This window comes from Petromyzon marinus, chromosome 30 (assembly GCF_048934315.1).
Source record: "Petromyzon marinus isolate PM22_M1 ecotype Great Lakes invasive population chromosome 30, UKy_Petmar_22M1.pri1.0, whole genome shotgun sequence".
Classification (NCBI taxonomy): Eukaryota; Metazoa; Chordata; class Hyperoartia; order Petromyzontiformes; family Petromyzontidae; genus Petromyzon; species Petromyzon marinus.
The window spans coordinates 12564595-12581729 of record NC_133696.1 but is presented as its reverse complement, the minus strand read 5'-3'; the positions used below and the strand labels follow the sequence as shown (position 1 = coordinate 12581729).

Here is a 17135-nt window from a genome sequence, read left to right as displayed (position 1 = left end):
CGTGTGTTCTATCCCGAGACTGACACCTGCTGTGTATTTGGGGTTTGCAGTGTCTCTCTCTCATTATCACAGTGGTGAGATGTTAACTACATCGCCTGGTATACAGGAAGTCGTGGGTTCCATCCCGACCCTGACACCTGCTGTGTATTTGGGGTTTGCAGTGTCTCTCTCTCATCATCACAGTGGTGAGATGTTAACTACCTCGCCTGGTATACAGGAAGTCGCGTGTTCTATCCCGACCCTGACACCTGCTGTGTATTTGGAGGTTGTAGTGTCTCTCTCATTATCACAGTGGTGAGATGTTAACTACCTCGCCTGGTATACAGGAAGTCGCGTGTTTTATCCCGACCCTGACACCTGCTGTGTATTTGGAGTTTGCAGTGTCTCTCTAATCATCATCACAGTGGTGAGATGTTAACTACATCGCCTGGTATACAGGAAGTCGCGTGTTCCATCCCGACCCTGACACATGCTGTATATTTGGAGTTTGCAGTGTCTCTCTAATCATCATCACAGTGGTGAGATGTTAACTACATCGCCTGGTATACAGGAAGTTGTGTGTTCCATCCCGACCCTGACACCTGCTGTGTATTTGGAGTTTGCAGTGTCTCTCTCATCATCATCACAGAGGTGAGATGTTAACTACCTCGCCTGGTTTACAGGAAGTCGTGGGTTCCATCCCGACCCTGACACCTGCTGTGTATTTGGAGTTTGTAGTGTCTCTCTAATCATCATCACAGTGGTGAGATGTTAACTATCTCGCCAGGTATACAGGAAGTCGCGTGTTCTATCCCGACCCTGACACTTGCTGTGTATTTGGGGTTTGCGTCTTTCTCCCCGTGGTCGCGTGGATTTTTCTCCGGGTCCTCTGTTTTTTTCCCCTCCACATTTAGAATCAACGTCACGCACTAAGAGTATTTGGCTGCGATAAATGTCCACACAACAAGCCACTTCGTTGAGCTATCATTTGTGATCGCCAAGTCGCTTCTGAAAAAGAGCTGTGTAGCTCAGTGGATCCTTACCTGGTGAAATAAAATAGTAGTAACAAAAATAGTTGTATCATTTACCGTGACCACTGAGAGGCACGTCGCTGAGCCGTGAGGCGCCCTGGGGGGCCGGGGGGCGACCTCACGTCACCCCCAAGTCCACCTCACGTCACCCCCCAAGTCCACCCTGGGCCATCAAACGTCTCGTCGATTGATTTTTGTAAAAATTACTACACCGGGAAACCACGTGCGCACCGCAACTTTAAGGTCGGTTTATTAAAATCCAAAAACACAAAAACAGTGGAAGCAGTTAAGCGCAGGATATTAAATGCCGTACATAGATATGAATATGAATGTAAAAAAAAGCCCAAAACGAATGTTCCTACCCATTGTGAGCGAGTGTGGAGGGAGTGTGGAGTGAGTGTGGAGTGAGTGTGGAGTGAGTTCGAGACCTCTGCAGAATCACACGACGCATTTCTTCATGTCCAAATCCCGATGTTACAATCCAATTTCTCTGGCTCGATTTCAGCTATTACTCCGAACATTATATTTGTCTATATAACGAATTCAAAGTGTTTAAAATATATTTCTGTACTCACACTAAAGTTATGCTGTCCATTTGGGCTTGTCAGTCCTTAAACGACACTTGGACAGTGCCGCATGACATGGGGGAGATGCACGCGTGAGGCCAGCCTCCAATCTCCGCCCGACCGAAATCCATACATGCCATATGAATGTGGAAATGTCAAAACTGCAAACAATAATTCGGAGCAATTCTGCGAATCACATCGCGAAACGTGACTCCCTTCAACCGAAAATTTAATTCCGCTGGTGCTTCGCGTGCCAATCCAGAACAACAGCAATAACAATAACAGCAGCAGCAGCACGCGTTCATCGCAGGAGCAATCTCGCCAGCTGATCTAGGGGTCTCCACCGAGCGCCACTCTGGCCCCCAACACGCACGCGCGTGTCACAGGGGTGAAGCAGCCCCTCGCACCCGTCCAGAGGCCCCTTCTGGCCGCTGTGGTGGCCACAAACGCCATGAAGGGGAATGGCCGCTCGAAATTGGCCCTCCCCGCCATGCAGTGGCGGATTAAGCTGGTGCGGGGCCTGTCGCATATGTTATTTTGTGTTTTGATATTTATTTCGGGAAATTAAAAAAAAAACGTAAATATTAAAACACGAAATTTTCACTTGCATAGTAAAGTTATTGTATTTTATCATTTGCTATACAGCCAGATAATACGACAAATCGCTAAACTTAAACACCCAGTCGTTCGTAAAAGTTGAAGGTGGTATAGTACTATAGTAATAGAGCAAGTGCAGAATCACTGAACCGGAATTGATAGCTTGAAAGCATTTAGCACGGGGCCCTTGAAAGTGCGGGGCCCGTAGCTACTACACATGTAGTAGTAGCTACTACTACTACATATGTAGTAGTAGTAGCTACTACTACCACATATGTAGTAGTAGTAGCTACATATGTAGTAGTAGTAGCTACTACTACCACATATGTAGTAGTAGTAGCTACATATGTAGTAGTAGTAGCTACTACTTATGTAGCTGCTTGGATGATCCGGCACCTGCCCCCATGGCACTGCTCACCACAGCGCTACCGTTCGGACCTTAATGTGCACGTAGCCTGGCACAAGCGCCGTGGGGACGTCACCGCCACTTAGTGGCGAACGGCGGTTGTTGCTGTCGGGTTTTAAAAAACACAAAAGACTATGACGTACTCGTAACTTTGAATGCGTGTGTTAATGTATGCTCATAAAATATGCATACAATGTATAAGAGCCTTTTCCTAGATGACACATTGCTTTTATCAAACACATTTTGACGCGGAAGGGGGCTATATATGCGGAGTGAACTTTTTGTTAGAGAATCGTAAAATGAAAACGAGTGACTCGGAGCCTTTATGAATGTCACCGTATCCTCATTAATTGGGAAAATTGTGTATCTCTCCCAACCTACCCAGAAGATATGTAAGCTGCTATTGTCGGTGGACATATATATGAGCAGTTGCTTTTTTTAACCGCTCGTTATTTGAATTTAGATTCACATTCTAACTATATCACAAAGAAGCAGCGCAAGGAAACGTGAAAGTATGCAGCGTATATAATTGAGGCAGTGTGGTAGTCTGTGAATGATGTGAACGTTTGTAAATGACCCATAAGCTCCCCTCGAATTTCCCCTCAGCAGTTAAATGCGAATATAAATGACAAACGTCAAAAGAAGCCGCTCTTAACTCAAATATAAACTCAACAAAACCATTTATTTAGTTTTACGTGACAATGTTGAACATTCGGGTTAGGACCCAGATGTCCAGGGGCTGGCCAGGTTCGGCTGGAAGGAGATGGCAACGTCCACACGACTGGCGTCCCGGTGCGTCGCGTTGTGACCATGGGACCGGCTTGTGGCCTCCCTCCGGCGAGACTGTGGCGAGCATGCACGGCCCCATTCTGTCGATCTGCCTGGCGTGTTCCCCCTTATCTCTTGTTTCCTCTTGATGCGTGATGCTTTCTCGCAGCCACGGCCATGATTTTTGGTTGAGATCGCCGCTTAATAGTCTCGCCAAATCTCGCCTTGAGACTTAACGGCGGGCCAAAACGATGTGAGCGTTTGTCACGCGTGAGAATGTAATTTGTTTGGCCGAGTTAATAACAATGCAATCCTCACGCTGCTTATTGTGACACTGTTAATATTGCAAACACGCAAGTGCGCATGCAAGCAGCGTGCTATTGGTGCTTTTGTTTGGCTACACTTTGCAACGCGCGAGCCATTTGCCACAAAGCCACGATAACAATGGCGAGGATGAAATGCAGGCGGATGACATTGCCCGAGAGAGCCCGTGATCGGTGATGGCCTCGCAGCACGGGGCCCTGTTTGCCTAACGTCCCCTTCTTGTATATGCGGGCCGCTTTAAGAGGGACGTGTGTATGTGTGTGTGTACTCGACGATCTCGCCAAATATTGCACGAGACTTAACGGCAAGCCATAACGATTTTAGTTGGTGCTTCGGTAAACGCTTGTCACACGCGACAATTTAATTTGTTTGGCTGTGTCGGGTGGTGGAGGGTTTCACGAGAATATTTGGCCAGATCGTTACGTGGGCCTAACCTTAAAATAAATTCTGAATTGCCTCTCGGTCCAGTGGCTTGTCAAGTTTAAAAAAGGATAGCTGAAATACACTCCTGATAATATAAAAAGAATGGGTCCCTAACTAAAGTAAAATTTGTATATTTTATTCAAGCAAATTCTCCACAAGTCTTTATCCCTGCAGCCAAAAGTCGCACTCACCATACGCCAAACTAATCCACGTGATATGGTCAATGTTAATCGTTTGCTCTAAAGTTACTCGTATATCACCGTTTCACTGCAATACATTTCATTTGTTGTAATGGGGACAGGATGGCGACTTTCTTAGCTCTACGCGACAACTGAGAATGTCACCACGCTAAAGAGTCTACACTCTACACTAATGAGTTCCCACTATCGGCGATATGGAAGTAGCAAATTATGAATGCTGCAGTGCAGGCCTGCTGATCCATTTGCTCGTGAAGAGATAATGACAATAACCTTGCTGCGTGGGTGCCCGCGGCGGTTGTGCTGCCCTACGGCTCTCCGATGTGCTTTCGGATCGTGCCGCCCGCCGTTGGCCACACGACGTCCGACGTTTCGCTCCCCACGCAGCTCCATGGAGAGGCTCGCGGATTGAGCAGCGCAAACGTCGGGAATCGTGCCGAACAACCCCCCCCCCCACCGAAAGCGCTTTGGAGCGACGGTCAGCGCACTAAACGACGCGACGCAACAGGTGGCTTCACTGCTGTGGCCGACAGGGGTTGGAGGCTCGCCGCTGACGAGGTCACGGAGGTCAAAGAGGTCATGGAGGTCGCCGGGCCGCAGGGCCGCAGTTCTCTACTTGCGGTAGTTGCCAAGCTGCACGGCGACGCGGCTCGTCACGCAGCGGAAGGCGAGCGGCTGGATGTCCCAGTAGTTAACCGGGTTCCGGTACAGGCTGATGGCGCTGTACAGAGACTTCTTGGGACTGTGACCCTTTCCGCAGAAGTCGTCCGGCTCCACCACGGAGATCTTGTTCTCATGCAGGTACACGGCCTGGCGGGGTATAACACGGCAACGCTTTTACTTGACAGATGTGGAGGATTTCCACGGCCCTTTTTGCTATGATTCACGATCGAATTTTTGGGCGAGGCCACGTCAATTCCTGCAGAGGCGGTCATTGTACGAAGACCTCGGCCATGCTGCGAACAGTCACGGGAGTTGGTTGACCGCACTTCAGCACGTAGGTCAGCGCGTGCGTCTGCCGTGGGGACTCGGGACCACTTCAGGCATAACCGGCCACTGATGTTATCCGTCGCCGGAAATCGAACTCGGGTAACTCGCTGGGTTCACGGCGCGTGAGCCGGAAAGCCACTGCTGCCACCCCCGGGCGATGAAAAGTCAAGTAATCTCCATTGTTTTGTTGCTGATGACCACACGCAGGGAATGTGTACAAACATCGCACAACCTCTTTCACACTGTGCTGTGGCCAACTGTGCTAACCGGAGGTGGCGGTGGGTTCTTTCGATGGGTTCTCACCCGGTTTGGCCATGAAAGGCAGCGGGTTCATTCATCCCCTGACGCGCCCACACAGTCATCGCGGAGGGCATGCAGGGGCGCAAACTCGGCCCAGATCATTTACGCGGTAAACAAACACCCCCCCCCCCCCCACCAAATATCGCTTGATGGGTCACGAATAAACAGTGCGAACGTTCACAGAAACAAGGATGAGCAGCGGTGCCCGCGAGTGATGAGACGCAGCCCTTGGTACGGGGCCTGGGTCACGTACCCAGCACCACCAACACCACCTCCTCCTGCTGCAGGGTGAGCGGCTAGGTGAGCGGCTGGGTGAGGGTGAGCGACAGGGTGAGAGTGAGCTGCAGGGTGAGGGTGAGCGGCTGTGTGAGGGTGAGCGACAGGGTGAGCGACAGGGTGAGCGACAGGGTGAGCGGCTGAGTGAGGGTCACCCTACCATGATGAACTTGAGATCGGCCAGGCCCGGCGGCACACGGGTCAGCTGATTTGAATCCAGGTGCAGTTCAAGGAGGCCGCTGACGTGGGTTAGACTCCCCTCCTTGACGGAACTTATCTTGTTGTGGCTGAGACCGAGCCTGTGGAAGGGGGCACACAACGCTGATGAGCGCCTGACGGTCCTGGAACAAGTCGCGGATTCTGCCATGAGCCAGCTGCTGGCGAATTTGAGTGAAGGGTTGAAACGTTTAGATGGAGACCCCTGCTACAGGGGGACTGTATGGACGTACCTCACCAAGCGGCCAGCAACAAACAGCGCCGTCACAGCAGTGACTCGTGAGAATTGATGCGTTTCTTGAATTGGTGATACCGGTGATTGGTGTACAGGAGGCGTCACCTGGTGAGGTGGTCCAGGCCCTTGAGGTCGCTGTCCCCGATGTCGGTGATCTTGTTGCCGTCCAAGTGGAGCTCGTTGAGGGAGGCCGGTAGCCCTGGGGATGACAGCACGGCACGGCGACACGGCACGGTGACACGGCACGGCACGGCACGGTGACACGGCACGGCGACACGGGAAGGTGACACGGCACGGTGACACGGCACGGCGACACGGGAAGGTGACACGGCACGGTGACACGGCACGGCACGACACGGTGACACGGGAAGGTGACACGGCACGGTGACACGACACGGTGACACGGCACGGTGACACGACACGGCGACACGGCACGGCGACACGGCACGGCGACACGGGAAGGTGACACGGCACGGCACGGCGACACGGCACGGTGACATGGCACGGCGACACGGCACGGTGACATGGCACGGTGACACGGCACGGGAAGGTGACACGGCGCTCAGTCACTGCTCACCCGCCACTCCCCCATCATCACAATCGACAGGTGGCGGCCCCTTCTATCGCGTTCGCCGGCATTGCATCGGGGGGCCGTGGGCGCGTTCGGGGCGTGCACTCTACCCGACGTCGAGGACGCGTCGCGCCGACGGAGTTTTCCGCCGGCGCGCCGAGGGGTCTGCACGCACCTTTGGGGATGGCGCTGAGCTCGCTCTCAGACAGACGGATGTAGGTGAGGCGATCCAATCCCTTGAAGGAGCCGACGTCGATTCCGCTGTTCTGCAGAGGATTGTTTCCCATCTCTGCACGATTGGCGAGAAATAATGATGTTGTAATAATCACAGGATGTTCAGTTTAGTATTTGCCTAAACAGTGAATGAAGTCATGCTTTATGACCATTGTGAACACACTCAAACATTGCTTTTATTAGAATCAATCGATCACAATTCCAAATCATCTGTTTGGGACGAGCACAAATATTGATACATCAGCAGACCAACTGGGGAGAAAGGGTCCGGACAAAGTCTGACAAAAAACAGCATCATGATGGTATAGGGTCGCTAATGTCATGGAGACGCTCGTGTCACGGGGTCACTAGGGTCACGGGGTCACTAACATCACGGGGTCGCTGGAGTCGTGGGGTCGCTGACGTCGTGGGGTCGTTTGTGTCATTGGGTCACAAGTATCACACAGTTCCATGATTTAACTCGTGTGGTGATGTCAAAGCGCACGTGACTATAGCCCTGTGCTGTGGACACTCTGCGCCAATCAGGTGGTGATGTGACTGCATTGGGCACGGGGGGCGCCGCGTGACGAGCGCCCTTCTGGGATACGCACCTATCGCGTTCAGACGCTTGAGTCCGTAAAAGATCTCCCTGGGCACCTTGGAAATGCGGTTCTCGTAGAGGCGCAGCTCGGTGAGGTGTTTGGGCAAGTTGGGCGGAACCTCCTCGAGTTGGTTCTTTGACAGATACAGGCGGTCGAGGCTCACCAGGGGCACAAACGCCTTCGGGTGGATCTTGGAGATCTTGTTGTTCGCCAGGATGAGAACCTGCGTGGTGCGAGGGACGAAGGCTCGGAGTCCAACAACAGAGCGACCCTCCCTGAGCGCGCCACGCGATTCCTGCGTCGCCTTCACAATGGCGCTGACGTCACGCTTAGGGGGTGCACTGTTGAACACCTTCAACAAAGACAAAGATCCCACCTCCCCGTGTAGCCTTAGCAGACTGTTGGGGAAAGTGCCGTGAGTAGCGAGTAGCACCTAATGAAGGCCGGCACAGTGCACGAGGGGGTGGGTGGCCAGCACCACGCGCGACCGCCTTTGTCTCCCCAGTGGCGATGTTTACTACACACCGCACAAGGTGCTCGTTTGAGGCTGAGTCGACGTAGGGGAGGCCCAGGCCCAAGAGACCGGTTCAGATATTCGTCACTGGTTTTGGGACTCGAACCCGGGGGTCTCCGGGGTTTGCGGCACAGCGCGCTAACCGCTGCACCGCCGCTCCCCACTCGAGGGCACGCATTGCGCGTCAATTGAACATTCATGCAAAGCTCGAAGGCAGTCGACACATCGCACATGAAACGCAGCCTAGAAGTTGCTGTCGCCCTTCTCTCGCGTCTACAAAGTTAATGTAAAAGTTCCTTTGATGAATGCAACTCGTCCGTGCTCAAAGCCGACACTAACTCCGTCGGGAACACTTCGATCTGCCGCTTTATCACATTTTAATTGGTTCTCTCATGACCGCCTACTTTTAGAATGCTCTGCAACTTCACGCCTGTAAATAATCATCATCATTGTAACACAGTAGTGTAAAATGTATTTGTCCAGGATTAACCCTTGAGATTCACCAGTTCCACATAAAGTGCGGATTAATATCATCAAATAATAACGGTTTGTGGGTTAGATCGCGTAAATATACACAAATCTGGCTGTCGCCTGATGAAGCTAGGTGTAATTACTGGCGAAACGTCGTACTCAGATTGTAAATGTTGTGGCTTTGCTCTCCAACACACCGGTGTGCTGTACTAGTGACGAATTGGCACGTTCTGTTCACGTAACAACCCTTACTAAGTTGGCTGTGTCGGGTGGTGGCGGGTTTAACAACACATTTATACATTTACGCGATCTAACCCAAAAAAACCTCTATTATGGATGACATTGGTCGCAAAAGCCTACGCGTTAAACCGGATTAATATAGCAGTGCAAATACAACGCATTAACACAGACTCTAAAAATGAAACATAAAAAATGTGGTGCACGATTTTGTTAAAATAAATGATTAATTTGTAAGAAATAAAGAGTTAGCGGAGAGAGGTCACGTGACAACATTTCTTGATACATTTTTTAAATGCACCTTTAAAGACACGAGTCAATCAGCCTGATACTGAGGTGGGATCAGAGCGCTTCCAGGCAGATGGGGCCGGGTGAGAGAAATCAGAGCTCTGTGGCCCGGGACAGACTCGACAGCGAGGTTTGAGTGAGAGCTAAAGTGTGAGCTGAGACCAGGGTGAAGGAATCAGCCGAGTCACTTTTTGAGTGCACACGTATGGAGGAGGACGTTTGCCACGGCCACCTTCGCGGATTAAAAAAAAACACATCGGTGGAATTTACGACCACTCCAAATGCATCCAGGGAATGGCGTTATCAATAAAATGCCGCAATGGTGTTCTCCGAATGGGCACTCGGGCACAGACCTCGCCACGCTACTGCAGTTTGGAACCAGGCCACCGATGACAGTGGAAGAGGAGCTGTGGGCAATATCCAAATTTGATCTACATCAGAAAATTTTCGTGGAAAAAATGTCATGTTATTTGTGCAAGCTGAGGAAAACCCCATTTTAAATTCACGAATAACAAACGGATTCTGCACTCTTTCATACAATTCTGAATGTGTCGTTTAAGATGTCCAGTGGTAGGAAGTCTAAAGTTGTACGCGTGCAAAGTAGACGAAAGCTTGCAAATTTCAGACCCTGTGGGTGTATAAGTTTTTCTCTCTCGGAAATTGATTAAATCTGACTGTAATTTACTTTCCAGCACAGTGATTGATGGATTTTAATGTCCACTCATATGACCCCAGCCTGACGCTATGTAAATCTGCATCATGATGATAATTGGAAGCGTTTAAACACTTCAACGCGTCTTTAGTTTCCACGCTCTCTCTCTCTGATGAGGGTGGGGTAGGGCGCAAGTACATTATAATGCTAGGGTATGTCTTTTTCCAGGCCTGTGGCAAGTGTTGCCACAGGGCTGGAAAGTCAGGAGTCCACACGGTCGCCACAGCACCGTCACCTCACTCGCCCTGCTCGCCTGCTGGCTCGTACTGGTAAATCAGTTACAGCACAGCGTGGGGAAGACTACACAAATGTATAGCAGAGGGTCTTTTTGGGGGGTTAGATCACGTGAAGATAAATGTGTCGTTAAAGCCTCCACCACCCGACAGTTAAATTGTAAGGTTTGTCGTGTGAACAAAACGTGCCAACTCGTTAGTAGTTCAGCACTAACCGGTTGTGTGTTGGAGAGTGAACCCACTACAATATTTACTATTACAGTGTAGTGTATAGTGTAGTGTATAGTGTAGTGTATAGTGTAGTGTATAGTGTAGTGTAGTAGTGTAGTAGTGTATAGTTTAGTGTATAGTGTAGTGTATAGTGTAGTGTATAGTGTAGTGTATAGTGTAATGTATAGTGTAGTGTAGTAGTGTATAGTTTAGTGTATAGTGTAGTGTACAGTGTAGTGTATAGTGTAGTGTATAGTGTAGTGTATAGTGTAGTGTATAGTTTAGTGTATAGTGTAGTGTATAGTGTAGTGTATAGTGTAGTGTATAGTATAGTGTAGTGTACAGTGTAGTGTACAGTGTAGTGTACAGTGTAGTGTATAGTGTAGTGTATAGTGTAGTGTATAGTGTAGTGTATAGTGTAGTGTATAGTTTAGTGTATAGTGTAGTGTATAGTGTAGTGTATAGTTTAGTGTATAGTGTAGTGTATAGTGTAGTGTATAGTGTAGTGTAGTAAACCCAGCACAATATTTACAATTCGAGTACTGTGACGTTTCGCCGATAAACAGAGCAAAATAAGGTGATGTCGTCACTTGTGAGCCAATCAGGTGCGAAGACCAGGTGAGTGTATTCATAAACATTACAATGGCTATCTATCGTTGGTTGGGTTATTCACAGTTAATGTCCACGCATGATGTACGTACATCATGCGTGGACATTATGTTTGTACATTCTGCCGTGTCCGGTATTGCAGCTCCGCTCCACGCTTCAAAAGGAGGACGGGCCTTCAACGACATTACGTTCGTGTAGAGCAGAGATCACCACTCCGCTGACTTGAACCAGCAAGATGCGGCCTTCTGGGATGGATCACGAGACCACGGGGCTAGAGAGAGCGGAGAGCGAGCGAGCGCGGGGAAGGCGAGGGGTCATAGGGGTCAGAGGGGGCCGCGGGTGACGACGCGTGACCGGGCCACGCCATTCGAGTCGGCACGGCTTTGTGTGCGGCCGGCGTCACTAGGCCAGGTTAGTACCTGGACGTGGACGCTACAAGCGTACATCACAGCGCTCTTCGTAGCCAAACAATTGTTGGTACGGAGAGATCTCACCGACAAGATGATTCTGAATTTACCACGGAGGAGGCTTTCTCGATCAACATTATCTATAATATTGGTCGTGAGAGCCTCCATTATGGACAAGGTGATTCTCCAACGGAAGTGATTTCATCTCTGGACGTTCGCGACAGCCGATCATGAGACCTTTTCATTCCTGCCAGGTGCACGCGCCCGCTTTCCCAGCTCTTCCGCGACGCGCGTGCTCTCCTCGTCTGATCGAAACGGTGTGGATGTTGAAATCACTGCTGCCGGAGGGGCGTCTGCCCAGGGGGAACTCCCCTCACCCGCAACCGTCTCGATATTGAGCCTCGATCCCAACCGCCCGCGATGAGCGTGCTCTCACGGCACCGCGCAAACTCAAACTCCATCGATCTCTAGAGGGCATGGCTCAGGCGTGGACGACGACCGTGGATCCAGGAACCGCAGGGCTGCGCCCGCCTACGTGCACGCGCAGACGTACGTGCAGCTTGGCCTGATTCTTGAAGGCGTCTTCTTTGATCTCGGTCAGCTTGTTGCCCTGCAGATCGAGCAGCGTGGTGTCCAGCGGAATGTTGCTGGGCACGTCGCGGAGTCCTGCGCTCGGGGAAGAGAGGGAAGTGGGTTGGGGAGGGGGGACAAGGGGGTCGTTAAGCGCGCCTCAGGCAGGGGGGGGGGCAGGGGGGGGGGCACGCGCTTCGGGGCGAATTCGGAATCGTGCCGCGTCCACGGGAAAAACCCCGCAAGGTGAGCGCCAGGTTCTGCGATGTTCTCATCGGCGCTCCAATGACACATCCGACCACTGTTGAGTCGTGACACAGCCAACGCGGTGGCGTGTGTAGCGTGGCATATCGACAAGGCTCGATGATTGCAATTCGCTACTCTACGGGATGTCCGGCAAAAAAAAAAAACACATGAGCAAGCTACAGCACGTACTCAAGATTCTCTGGCGCGTGCCATGACGGTGTGCTGCAAGATCCGCCTGTGTCCGTGCAGTGCTCGCCGAGCTGCATTGGCGTACGGTTGCGGAATGAACACATTCATTATGAGGCCGCACTCATTACACGCAAAGCCCTTGCCACAAATGAACCACAACACCTTGCTGATCTCGTCAAGGAGCATGAACCATCGCGCGGACTCCGGTCATCCTCACAGTGGCTTCTGGCTGCTGGCCATCGAACAAAGGCGGTGGTCACCGCGTCATCGCGCGGCGCTTTCAGACGCGCTTCTGCAGCCGTCTGGAACGCTCTTTCCTTCCGATATTAGGAAACCACTGGAGCTACGGCACTTTTAAGTCGAGACTAAAAACGAATATCTTTAGAGCTGCTTTTTGTGTTTAATTTGTTGTCCTTCCCCCGCACCTCCGATTAACGCGGTTGGCTACGTACGGTGCGAAGGAAGTTCAACGTACGTACATACAGCGTGGGACACGAATGCCGTGCCAGTCTCCCACCTCGTCACCTCGTCACCTCTTCTGGAAGCATCTCCCCGTAGTATTTTTGTTTTTAGTTTATTTATCCTCTTATTTTATCTCAGGAGAGGGTAGATGCATCCCGTGCATCCCATCCCTCCTAACATTCTCCAGGCGTGCCTCTTCAAGCCACATTGGACTCAACAATATGTCTGAAATAACAATGCCACGCAGCATGGGAGGCGGTTTTGCCAAAGCCAACTCTGGTAGTGTGGCAATTTTTGTGACCCTTTGTAAAGAGTCACCAACAGCTGTCGTCTCTAAGTCGGGCTGTCAAGAGCCCAGCCTTCCGTGTGACTCTGCGGGAGACTGCACAGGATATTACACAGGGCTTAGAACACCTCGCCGTTGGTAATGATAATTATAATAATAAAATATTAATGCCATTTATAATGCGCCAAATTTTGCAGACAAATCAGTAACTCGGAGGTGCGGGAGCCAAGCTCAGGGCTGCTCGAAAGCCCGGACCCAGACAGACATAGGGGGCCTTCAGACGTTTCTTGAAAGTCGGAGCGCATTCGATGCTGCGAATGTGCCAAGGGCCATGGAGAGTTCCACACCGAGGGTGTCTGGAGATGGTAGCTTCAGGGCTCTCACCGAGGTCGGAGCACTGCACAACTTTGTGGTTGCACTGGCAGCCGAAGGGACACGAGTGCGCGGCGCGGGGGGGTGGACGCGGAGTCGGGAGTGGCCGAGCCGACCCGCTGGGCGCGACGGCGATGATTTCCCCCGAGCCCTCCACGTCCACCGCACCGCTGCCGCCGGCCATGAAGTCAAACATCTGGGACTGTCGGAATGGCACCGCAGCGGCGGCTGACGCCCAGCCGGAGGAGGACGAGGAGGAGGACGAGGAGGAGGAGGAGGCAACCAGCGCGCCGGCAAGAAGCAAGGCCACGAGCGGTGATGCCATTCTGAGCGGCACCTTGAAAGTCACGCGGGGCTGGGAGGAGAGAGACACGTGGCGTACACAAAAGAGCGACGAGTTGAACGTTGGTTGTCAGATGTAAATGTATCCTTAGTAAATACTCCCCTCGGTTTATGTCAGGGGGGAGGGGGGGTTGCGTTCCTGAGAATGTGCGACGACGAATATGGAAACGGCGTCCAGCACAAGCGGGCGGAGGCGAAGGCTTGAGAAGCGACGGATAACGGGTGACGATGCTGTCAGCGACGTAAGTGTGGGTTGCAGGCGACGCAGATCGGCCAGCGGTGTGAATAATAATAGTAATAGTAACAACGTGCCGACGTTTTGTGCGAAACGGCGTAACAGGCAGAGACGTAAAACAGGGTGTGTTTGAACAGTAAATGGTGCACCAGGCGCAGCCCTGCAATAGCTCGCGCGTACCACTGCTGGCGGAAGGGTCTCTAATCGAGGGAGCTCGAGAGAGAGAGAGTGGGAGCGGGGAGTGTGTTTTTGTCTACTCTTCCACGTGGGTCAAATGTCCCCACCACACGCGACCTGCCTGCCCACCGATCCACCGGCTGTGGTGAACTCGTTGCTACCGCCGGGGCGACAGAGGCAGTGGCGGGGAGATTTAAGAAACTTTCACCCTCGTTTCTGTCCAGTGCGCCGACCATTCCACCGCAGTTGCAGTGCAGTGACGGAAACACCTGGAACACTTTGCTAGAAACGTCACCGATTACAGGTACTGTATACACTTTTAGGTTCAAGGCCGCGGTGTTATTGATGAACGTGCTGAGTCGGTTTTCGTTATTCGTGCTGTGCACCGCTACCGACAACGGTATCGCTGTATATTTTGGTTAATCAACAACAACAACAAAAACACTGCACTGTTTTAATTACATTCAAGACGTGCTTTGTATAATCAGGTGAGGACAACGCTCGCCTTTGCGACGGTGGCGTGACCCATTTGTCGCTTTCGCAGAAGGTGGCGGTGATCGCGTCTGACACTTGGGGCCCCGTTTGCATCCCCCTCTAACTACGCGAGCTTGGTTTCATCTCTGCCCCTTGGATCGCTTGCCCAATATACCCCCCCGCCCCCTCCCAGTCTCTATTATAATTGCCGCGGTTGAAGAGCCTTTGCTCTGACTCATTTCATCGGAGATCAAGGGTACCCAAGGGTTCTTGTCTCGCCCCGCACGCCGTGGTCTCTTGTTTGAGAATGATGACAGCCTTTCCCTAACGAAATTCGAAGCCATTGTGGTACCCGCGTTCAAAACTCAAACTTGGGAGCTCCCACAAAGCCGCAATATCCAGAATGGATTCTGGTGCCTTTCTCTCATCTGACCTTCACCCCCCCTCCCTCCCCCATCTTTCAACGCCTGCCATGATAATCCTGTCACCCTTAATTCTGCCAACACGGGCATTTTCATCGTTGTCTCCATTAAAGCCGCTACGAGAAGTACTTTTAATCCCTCTCCAATCCGCTCCACTCACCAATGACCGTAGCGTCATTATTCTTGGCACATCTTTCCGAATCATCTTGGAAGCCACACATCGTCTCCATCGCCTCTCGGAAACCAATCCAAGAAACGTTTCCCTTTGTAATGCAAAAATCTCAGCTGCATACCAGAAATGTCTGACACGCTTCACATTGCACAGGGACGACCCAGAATAAATTGCGGTGCGTGATGGAGTCAAAGAACGATATCCCGGCCCTCTAATCGATCTCATAGTCGCTTCTCCCGGCATGCACTTGGTCTGTGCTGCTCCTGAAACGCAACGTGCGCCCTGTTTGTCCACCCAAGGGATGCCCTCGCCTGTCGCCACGTCGCAAGGTGCGTTGCCTTTTCAGGCCGTCTCGTTGCGCAAAGTTCGCCTCTTTAGAAAACGTCCCAACGAGAAGTAATTTTATTCACGAGTTACCCCTCCCTCTCTTCTACTTCCAAGCCGGAATGCAACTTGCAGTTGTTTAAGTTTCCAATCAGTCACTGCTTTCTAGTCACCTGTCGCTGACGGTGATCTCCGTTTCTCTTTTAAAACAAGAAAAAATATTCTCCGTTGTGGTTCTTACATTCCAAATGTATTTTGAGCACCCCACGTCTTGATTCGTAATTGATTTGTGGCCAAATTTCCGTCACAACACTCTCCATCACCCGAACGTAGCCAAACACAGCCAAGGAATAATGAAATACATTTGGATTTAAAGCTTTCGTGACTGCAGGGATTCATATTATTGGTTCTTTCGGTAAAGTCACGTAGAAGGGAAACAATAAAGTAATAAAAATATTAAACAATAAAATTCTCACGACGTTTCGACTGCAACACAAGCAATCATCATCAGGTGTGAAAACCACAGCAAGAAAATTTTAGTCACGCGGCGCGCGAGCGTTTAACCACGCACCGATGTATTCCCATTATTATTATTGTTGTTGTTGTTTCAAGTCCATCCTCACAAAAGCATTTTACCGCCGCAATTCTAAACAGAGCACCCGTGCAATCACGCGAATTACAAGCAGAGGAAATGAGCGTTGAAGCATCACCTTCTGGACTGGAGAGCTGTTGGTGTTTCGAGATGAGGTCAGGCAGGCGCCGCTGTGTGTATGGCCCCGTATTGCATCGAGCAGGTGGAGGTATGGTGGGCTCGCTAGCGAGGAGGTATGGTGGGCTAGCGAGATGGCTAGGGAGTGTTCCTAGACCGCAGGAGGCGCGTGATGCAACGCCCACCACCACCATCATCCTCCTGCTCACCCTCCCATCCTGTCCGTGTCCCAACCCCGGGCGCGCAGTACCCCTGACAGAGGGAGCGTAACCCCCCCCCAACCCCTACTCGCGGTGGAATTCCTCCGCTGTGCTTCAACGCGCTGCCTCCAGGCGCGTCATCAACACCGCCAATGTGGGGGAGGTGGCGGGGGGGGGCAATCTGCGGCTCGGGAGCCGCGCGCGGTGCCTGTTTAAGGACTGCAGTGCGCGGCTCTTGAAAGGTGAAGTAATAAAAAACTGTCTCTTCTTGTTATTACTTTGGTTGCCGACCCCTCACCATGGGAGACAGTTCACTATGGGATTCTAGTTCACCTTGGAAGTCCAGTTCATCATGGGATTCTAGTTCACCTTGGAAGTCCAGTTCATCATGGAAGTCCAGTTCACTATGGGATTCTAGTTCACCATGGAAGTCCAGTTCATCATGGGAGTCCAGTTCACTATGGGATTCTAGTTCACCTTGGAAGTCCAGTTCACCATGGGAGTCCAGTTCACTATGGGATTCTAGTTCACCATGGAAGTCCAGTTCATCATGGGAGTCCAGTTCACTATGGGATTCTAG

At 51.4% G+C, this 17135-nt stretch overlaps 1 protein-coding gene across 1 annotated transcript; it reads right to left on the bottom strand.

Moving 5' to 3' along the window:
* Positions 1–1234: 1234 nt before the first annotated feature.
* Positions 1235–16595, bottom strand: LOC116947621 (decorin). Its single transcript, XM_032963581.2, has 8 exons — positions 16357–16595; positions 13513–13855; positions 11929–12041; positions 7704–7917; positions 7055–7168; positions 6414–6507; positions 6018–6156; positions 1235–5101 (listed from the first exon to the last, which is right to left on the bottom strand). The coding sequence occupies exons 2-8, from the start codon at positions 13823–13825 to the stop codon at positions 4904–4906; spliced, it is 1185 nt and encodes a 394-aa protein (XP_032819472.1). The 5' UTR covers positions 13826–13855; positions 16357–16595; the 3' UTR covers positions 1235–4903.
* Between the last annotated feature and the right edge of the window lie 540 nt (positions 16596–17135).